This window comes from Primulina huaijiensis, chromosome 17, assembly GCF_012295235.1.
Source record: "Primulina huaijiensis isolate GDHJ02 chromosome 17, ASM1229523v2, whole genome shotgun sequence".
Classification (NCBI taxonomy): domain Eukaryota; kingdom Viridiplantae; phylum Streptophyta; class Magnoliopsida; order Lamiales; family Gesneriaceae; genus Primulina; species Primulina huaijiensis.
Genome location: NC_133322.1, coordinates 3,068,248 through 3,077,158, shown reverse-complemented (window position 1 = coordinate 3,077,158; position 8,911 = coordinate 3,068,248). Strand labels below are relative to the sequence as shown.

General features: G+C 30.4%; 2 protein-coding genes across 2 annotated transcripts; both read right to left on the bottom strand.

Moving 5' to 3' along the window:
* Positions 1-844: 844 nt before the first annotated feature.
* Positions 845-1,345, bottom strand: LOC140963277 (uncharacterized). Its single transcript, XM_073422562.1, has one exon. The coding sequence runs from the start codon at positions 1,343-1,345 to the stop codon at positions 845-847; it is 501 nt and encodes a 166-aa protein (XP_073278663.1).
* Positions 1,346-5,436: 4,091 nt separating this feature from the next.
* Positions 5,437-7,946, bottom strand: LOC140963285 (uncharacterized). Its single transcript, XM_073422571.1, has 2 exons — positions 7,383-7,946; positions 5,437-5,801 (listed from the first exon to the last, which is right to left on the bottom strand). Exons 1-2 carry the CDS (start codon positions 7,832-7,834, stop codon positions 5,489-5,491), a joined length of 765 nt encoding a protein of 254 aa, XP_073278672.1. The 5' UTR covers positions 7,835-7,946; the 3' UTR covers positions 5,437-5,488.
* Between the last annotated feature and the right edge of the window lie 965 nt (positions 7,947-8,911).

Genomic DNA, 8,911 nt, shown 5'->3' with positions numbered 1-8,911 from the left:
ATATAGACACACACACATACACATATATATATATGTGTATATATATATGTATATGTGTATTTTCACACATTAAAAAATTACTGAAAAAACAAATTTTCACGCATTTTCCATTTTATCTTATTTTCGATTGTTTTAATATTAGTCAAAAACTTGTGTGAGACAGTCTCACTGGTCGTATTTTGTGAGACGAATATCTTATTTGGGTCATCCATGTAAAAATATTATTTTTTATGCTAAGAGTATTGTTTTTTATTGTGAATATCGGTAGGGTTGATCTGTCTCACAGATAAAGATTCGTGAGACCGTCTCACAAAAGACCTGCTCTTAATATTATTAAAAAAATTGTTTAAAGTATCTAATATATTNTTGATCTGTCTCACACATAAAGATTCGTGAGACCGTCTCACAAAAGACCTGCTCTTAATATTATTAAAAAAATTGTTTAAAGTATCGATCTAATATATTTAATAAATAGGAGTTGACCTGTAAACGTATAAAGAAAATAATACTACATATAGTCACTTGATTGTGTATTTGAGACGGCGTGCTGAGTATAGATAGGTTCGAGGAAAATCTGAACATAAAATAGAACAAAGTTTATCTGTGCAGGTTTCCAAATTTAACTCACTTCAGAGTTATTACACTCGTATCAAATTATATCGTGATAAGGTGTAACAGATTATACAAAAATATACACGTTTCGGACAATCCCCAGCTGGATTTGTTATTAAACTTCAGACTTTGGTGGGAATTAATCATGTCTCGGATTCATTCGGTTTCTGGGAGAGGGGAGAAGGGGGGGGGGGTGTGTGCATGGGGTCTATAATGCTAAACTTCATAGTTTTCACAACTCTTCGACTATCACGCTCAACTTGGGGAGAAACTTACCGGCCCCCTTGAAACGGCCACAACCTCGGCCTCGGCCTCCGTCCGCCACCAAGAACGGCATCTCCTTGTCATTTAACACAACCATCGCATGATCAACCTTTTTAAATGCATAGCAACTACAGCTAACCGTATCGTCACCACCAGCTAGAGCCAAGCTCGCCTTCACTGCCAAAGCTGCCATGTCCTCCTCCTGCATACGGTGCTTCCGCCACCTCGATGGTAGCTCGAAGTACACCTCCCCTGGCCGCAACTCCTCGTCTCCGCTCACAGCAACGAATGCTTCTCCGATTTCCATATCGTCGGAACTGCATATGAATCTGTCGAGATAATTAACAGCACCATGTTGCATTAAAGTCGAAACCTTAACCGGGTACGAGAATTCTTGAAGCTGTCCGTTGGAAAGAATCAGTTTCGCCGTTGCAGCAGACCTGGATTCACAAGACCTACAGTTTCCCATTTTTTTAATATTATTACGAATGAAAAAAATCGGAGTTGTTATGTATAAAAAATATTCAAGTCTTTCCCGAATGCAGAATTTATAGAAGGCGAGTTTCGGTTACTGCATACAGTTTGTGGAGGTCAAAATAAGTTTGGTCGCAAAAATCAAACTTAATAATACTAAATCAAAATTACGACCCCATTGGATATAGAATTAATGGTGCATCGACCTTTAGAAATGATTGTGAGACGGTTTCACGAATCTTTATCCGTGAGATAGATCAATATTCACAATAAAAAGTAATATTTTTTCATGAATGACTCAAATAATAGATTCGATCCACGAAATTGATTACCGAAACGTGTCTAAAGAGTTTTTGTATTTAGAAATATTAACTCTGTGATAATTAGATAGATATGTGGCGGACATACAATACCAACACGCGTCTGGTATTTACAAAGATTTAGAGGAAAATCATTATCAGATGGTAGGGACGCGATCAAGATCTTGCCTTGCCACACATATTTTGGGAAATATTTAAATTTTAGTATTAATTTTTTATATCATGCAAGGTTGGACGTAAATAGTTTAAAAAGACAAGTTTCACTAATTTTATTATCATTTTTCTAATGTGTGGTAATTTGAATCTCTAAAACTAAAGAAATTTATATATTCTTTTACATTAATAGATATTAAATCTTCTAAATTTTAGAATATGCATGATTTTTTTTAAGAAATATGAAATTATTGTATTAAAAATAAGGGCTAATGTGTGGTAATTTGAATCTCTAAAACTAAAGAAATTTATATATTCTTTTACATTAATAGATATTAAATCTTCTAAATTTTAGAATATGCATGATTTTTTTTAAGAAATATGAAATTATTGTATTAAAAATAAGGGCTAATGTGTGGTAATTTGAATCTCTAAAACTAAAGAAATTTATATATTCTTTTACATTAATAGATATTAAATCTTCTAAATTTTAGAATATGCATGATTTTTTTTAAGAAATATGAAATTATTGTATTAAAAATAAGGGCTAATGTGTGGTAATTTGAATCTCTAAAACTAAAGAAATTTATATATTCTTTTACATTAATAGATATTAAATCTTCTAAATTTTAGAATATGCATGATTTTTTTTAAGAAATATGAAATTATTGTATTAAAAATAAGGGCTAATGTGTGGTAATTTGAATCTCTAAAACTAAAGAAATTTATATATTCTTTTACATTCATAGATATTAAATCTTTTAAATTTTAGAATATGCATGATTTTTTTTAAGTAATATGAAATTATTGTATTAAAAATAAGGGGGAATTTTTTTTTGTTTCTCATATATTTTTGCATCTTTGCGATTTCCGTCTTTTATATTGTCAAATTTCAGTCTTAATCATATATATTTCAAAATTTCCAATTTCAATAATTATTCCACGAGGGTGCTGATATGACACAACAAATGTCAGCGTCACTTCAATTCCTTGTCAGCAGTACTGCATCGACGTCATATCAAAGTCACGTAAGAAAAAAAGACTAAAATAAAACAAAAGTAAAACTATTGTATTTTAAAATTGAAATATAACAATTTTGATGACCAAAAACACAAATAAGCAAAAATACAAGACCAAAATTACAATGTTCCCTAAAACGTTTATGCAAATCCGATCTCAACGTTATGTCACATCACTGATATCTTCACTAAACCACTTTTCGCATTTTCACATTAATTTTCAAGATAGTTGTGCGTGATATTCAACCATACATCATCCTTGAGAAGAGAGTTTTTAATAATTACAATTACTAGATTGGTGGATTGGTTAAGGAATAAGGACAGTTAGCAATTAATTAGTTAGCTAGGAGGGTTAGCTGTGTAAATTAGTTAGCTTTGATTTTCAAAGTCTGATTTCATACGATCATCGATTAAGTAGAAAAAATCTGGTTTGTGATTAGTACGATTCATTGACATTGGGCGGAATGTGTGCTTCGTTGACTCGTTGTTTGATTATTATTATTTTTTTAAAAAAATTAATAAATAAATTGTGGGATTGCTAGAATCTGTTTTGGAAGCTTTAATTTGCTAGAAATTTATTTGATAAAATAGTTTCAAAACTTTAGAATATTATTTTTAAGTTTGAATATACAATAAAAATAGAAGATTTTTTTTGAAAATTTAAATTAAAAATAATGATTTATTGTGTAAATACAGAAATAAAAACAATAACAATATAAGGGGTATAATTTTTTCTCCTTAATTCCCTTTGAAGATTGAGTAGGTCTTTTGTGAGAAGGTTTCACGAATCTTTATCTGTGAGACGGATCAACCCAATAAAAAGTAATATTTTGTCATAGATGACTCAAATAAAAGATCTGTCTAATAAAATACGACTCGTGAGACTGTCTCACATAAGTTTTTGTCTTGAATGAAGATTTGGGTTGCAAGCATGGATTGTTAGCTTAAAAAAATAATTTTAATCAATTACTTGCAGCTGTGAGTAAATCATGTGTCGCAAAATGGAGGAAATCAATGGGTTACGACGTTACGTTGCATTTGATTTTAATTTTTTATGTGTACGAAGGATTATATATTTAAAAAATTAAAATTGAAAAATGAGAATATAATACTTGACTTCAATAAGATCATAGCATATAAATAATTGAATGAAAATGATGTGTTGAAATTACGTACAACAATAATATGTCATGTTTGAATTTAATAAAATATTATGTAAATATTTCATGTGGCAATAGATTATATGCTACAAATTAAGCATAATATCTATTGTCTACGATAATAGCTTTTAGATTTCATTTCGTGTACTTATTAGTAATTTTAACATCTACACTATTTTTTTTATTCTCCATTAACTCCATCATTGTAGATATAAAAAATTGTAACTAAATGATCAATTATTGTAAAAGTTTTTTTTGTGGTAAAATCACAACTAAATCAGTTGTTTAAAAATAAAATAAGTATGACGAATTTCAAACACACTCAAATGAGTATAATTTATAATACATCCCTCAAATTCTTCCTCAAATCAAAACTATCAATCCAGACGCAATTTTAACTTATATCTAAATCTTATCCCAGAAAGAAAATGGGGAAAAATCTTATAATTGATCATTCATGCTAATCACACTTAACAAAAGAAAGAGTGAAAGTTAACATAAGTGTGAGGTCCGGGACCGAAGTGGGCGGAGGGTGATCGTCGGTGTCATGGGGTTGTACGGATAATGAGCGGCTCCTGGCAGGCTTCGAGGTGAAGGAAACATGCTTCTTTTCGATAGCTCAACACACAAGAACTCCAAAGTTAAACTTGCTTGACTTGAGGCAATTTTGGGATGGTGACCCCTGAAAGTTTCCTAAAATACGTGTGGGTGATAACATAAACACGTTGGAAAGAATCGTCTTAATACAATGGAAACAATCGTCGAATTTGAGAAGTTATAATATGAATGGGACTAAAATTAGCATCAAGTGGTAAAAAGGTTGCTTTATCGGGTAAGCAACCAAGACAAATACCAGTTATTCAATCACTGGTTATGATTTATGATATTTCATAATTGTTTTCAATTTTTATAAATTTTTTTGGAGATTTTTTAAAATACAAATACAAACATTTATTTTTTAAAATATGTTTTATTCTTAATAATTTTCATTTCCGATGTTTTTTTTATGTAGTTCGTGAATTTGTACACATTTTGTAATTTTTTTAATTAATTTTTAACCATTCATGTTATAACATAAATTAAATTTGATACAAAATATTTAAAATATAATTATATAAATACATTGTTGATTGTTTCCGTGACCAAATTTAGACAATTGAAAGATATAAATGTTATATATGTTAAGAATATTATTGTGATTTTATTAAAATTAAGTTTTAGAGTAATTTTTTCCCGAACATTCATAGTTTATATTGTATTAATTTTTGACTTTTCAAAAATAAAAAATAAATTTAATTTTTCTTTTAACTCATTTATTTATAATTTCTAAAAACATCACTTTAAAATAAGCAGAAGTTCTTTCAAACCATCTTTTAGTATTCACGATAATTTATATATTGTTATGATTGTAATTAATATTTTTTAAAAAAGAAATTAGATGAATAATAATAATTATTATTATTATATAAATTGATGACAAATATATTTATTTTGACATGAAAGAGGCAACAAGACCAGCAATGAGGGTGGTGGGATCCCCTAGGACGGCGGAGATGACAAACTGAAGCGCCAATGCAGCCATTTCGCAGCTCTTGCTCACTTTCCCTGGTTTCTGATTCTGCGGCTGTAGCGTAGCTTTCAGGCTTGGGATCTTGTTCCCGGTGTTGCTTCCCTCCCCCACACCGCCAGCGTATATTTCGTGCCAGCTGTCCACTAACATCTCCTTCACGCATGCCACGTGGAGGTTGTACTTCTTGCAGGAAGACCTGTAACTCCAGCTCCTCCCCTTTCTGCCACACCTGATCACAATCTTCACATTATTACATTCTACCCCCTCAAACTTTCACTTATTCTCGCTTGGACGCTATATTCTCTAACTTTTATTTCTTTGGCCTTCTAAAATCTAAATATCCAAAAAGTAGCAATTAATATAATATAATATTAGTGCACCGACGCACTTGTTATGCGCTTGTACAATATTTTTTATAATTTGTTTGGTTTATATTTAAATGAGTATCAAAATATAATTATAAGAAATAATGAGGTTTTAAACTGAAAAAATAACAATGGATCAATATAATTATATAGTATAGATAAATATAATTATAAGAAGTAGTGATAAACTGCACTATAATTTTGATATATAAATTAAAAAAATAAATAGAAAAAGAAAAGAAAAAAATTCTATTAAGAATTAAACCTACATCCGTTGAGCTACATGTGACATACATAAAAATTTTAACACTTTATTAATATATATAATTATTAAAACCTCAAAATTTAATTACTCTATATATCTCAACTTAATAATATAATATAGAAAATATAGTAACACAAGCATGCACATGTACAACTCATAAAAAACTGTTTTAAGAAAATATTGAATTTAAAACACTCATCTATGAATAATAAAAAAAACAAACAAAAACAAAGAGGTGAGTGGAATTTGTGATCAATTAAAATTAGGGAAAATTAATTATATTTCTGGTTCTATATGTTTCTCAATTACTGATTTTGATTCTATCTTCAGTGTTTCTGACTTGACGCTAACATGTGTATTGTCATATTAACAATCTCGATAAAAAAAAATTAGTAAAATTATCAAAAATTATGATTAATATAGTATCAAAAGTTAATAGCTGACTACCCATTTCATCTATTCATTTATTTGACTAAAATAATAATTATGTAGGTTCACTTAAACTTATGAAATATGGGTTTTTTCTAAAAATTTATTGCTTTATCATATAGTAGGAAAATAAATTAACATAGCGTAAAGAATCTTTATAGTAAGAATATATATAGAAAAATATGACAGAGATGGCTTCGTCCCCGCTGGCCGAAAGCAGTTCCTTAGCCAGAAGTAATTGGGTACATAAAGAAATAAATTCTCGCGTTACAATTTTTCAAAATGGGGTAAAGTTTTATTCTCGTCAATCTTTCATATACTTTATGAAATTATTATGTGATCACATAGAATCTGAAGAGGCACGAGATTCGAAAAATATCCAAATTCATGTTGTCAAATGGATTTACTACAAGTTTTCCTGACAAACAAATAGATTTAAAAATTCATAGTTTTAAATCCATTTATTCAAATAGACTTAATTTAAGTGCTACGGCCATTTGCATAATTCTTTGAACAATATTCTCCGCCAAACGACAATTTTAAATTAATTGGAGGAGACAAAAAAAGAAATTGATACTATTTTATATAGTTTATGAAATTAAATTCAAATTAAGCTTACACGTAAAATATGTGTTTATTAACTAAAATATGTCTAGAATTAACTAATTGATGATATTTTCTACGTATTTACAATATAATTATATTAAATAACGAAGAAAAAAGAAATGGGATCAAGGAAACAATTCCATGCCTGTTACACGGCGAGCTAACTTTTTTATAGAGATAGAGTTTGAGTTCCCCATCGTCGAGCACCATCGGGAGCTTCGCGCAGCATGGGTGGAGGTCGAAGTCGCACGACTTGCAGTGGTACAAGAACCCCGCCACGCCCTTCTCGCACGCGTTGCAGTAACGCGCCACCGGCCCCGGCGGCCGGCTGAGGAACTGGAACGAGCACTTGGTGTAGAAAGGGTGGGAGATGACAGTGGAGGAGACGGCGCAATGGGTGTGGAGATCGTAATCGCATGCGGCGCACCTGTACCGAGAACCGATCCCCACCTCCTTGCAGCCGTCGCATTTGAACGGAGATTCTGTGTGGTCGAATCTCAGGGGGTGATCGGGGTGGCTGAAATGGGTGATTTGGTTGTTTTTCATGGTGGAATATTGGGGTTGCTGCACTGAAAAGAAACTCCAAAGGTTCCCCATTTTATGGGTTTTATTTTCCTATATACGAGGATTTAATTTAAGAATTAATCATGGTTTTTGGTTGGGAAAGTATTTAAGGATGTGTGGCTTGGGGTTGAAGGATTTGTACTTTCATCGTAAATGGGAACTTTTGCTTTCTATGATTGGTCAAATTAACCAATTCCTTTTCCTAGATAAAAAATTAGTGATACGCTCAACTTGTCATTCAAGAACTTGAAATTATGTCCGGGCTCTTAGTTTAAAGTTGTATTTGAATCGATAGATTTTAAATATGTTTTTGTTGTTCAGATAAGTACGTAACACTCATATATATGTTTCTATAGTATGAATCCATAACTAAAATTGGCCTTAAATCACGTCCAACAAGAGCTTAAGCTCAATAAGACAAAGCTCATAAACTTTGAATTGAAACCTATAAATATGTTATTTTTTCTCCATTTTGAATGCATGCTCTCATTTTTATTACTTAAGTTTTCTTGTCTTTATATTTCGATAACTGTTGAATCAAGCATCGAAATAATTGATGTCCCGATGCCTTCAATCAGAGCCGTACCTCCAATGAGGCGAGAGAGGCCATCGCCTCAAGGCCCGGCCCTCACAGGGCTCAAAAAAAATAATTGGTCTCATGTTGTTGAGACCTACACCTAAATAGTACGTGCATTGGATATTTAAAAAAAAATTGGACATTGACTCATTGAAAACATGATTAAATATGATGATTATGTTCATTGAGTATTTAATCAAATTATGTAGAGCCCAAACAATAAAGATACATGGAATTAAATTTTTAAAAATTTTGTATAAATAAAATGATAATGTTTGTCCAATATATTTATTATTTTATCTTGTGTCAACTCATGTGTTAAACTTTTATACTTTATTTGTCGATTATTTAGCCTCTTTTCTTAAATTTATGTATTTGGACCAATTTCAAAAAATAAGACACAAAAAATTGTGATACTTATCTATTTTACATATCTTTATTTTCTATTTTCTTGAATAAAATATTATATTTATTATTTAAAACAAATCATATATTTTTACAATATTGGTTCATTATATTTAATATTTTGTTAT

Bases quoted from the DNA above. Each gene is read 5' to 3' on its own strand.
- LOC140963277 (XM_073422562.1), bottom strand. From the start codon at position 1,345: ATGGGAAACTGTAGGTCTTGTGAATCCAGGTCTGCTGCAACGGCGAAA.
- LOC140963285 (XM_073422571.1), bottom strand. From the start codon at position 7,834: ATGGGGAACCTTTGGAGTTTCTTTTCAGTGCAGCAACCCCAATATTCC. The intron at 5,802-7,382 runs GCATGGAATTGT...GATTGTGATCAG, and splicing joins GTTAGCTCGCCGTGTAACAG to GTGTGGCAGAAAGGGGAGGA.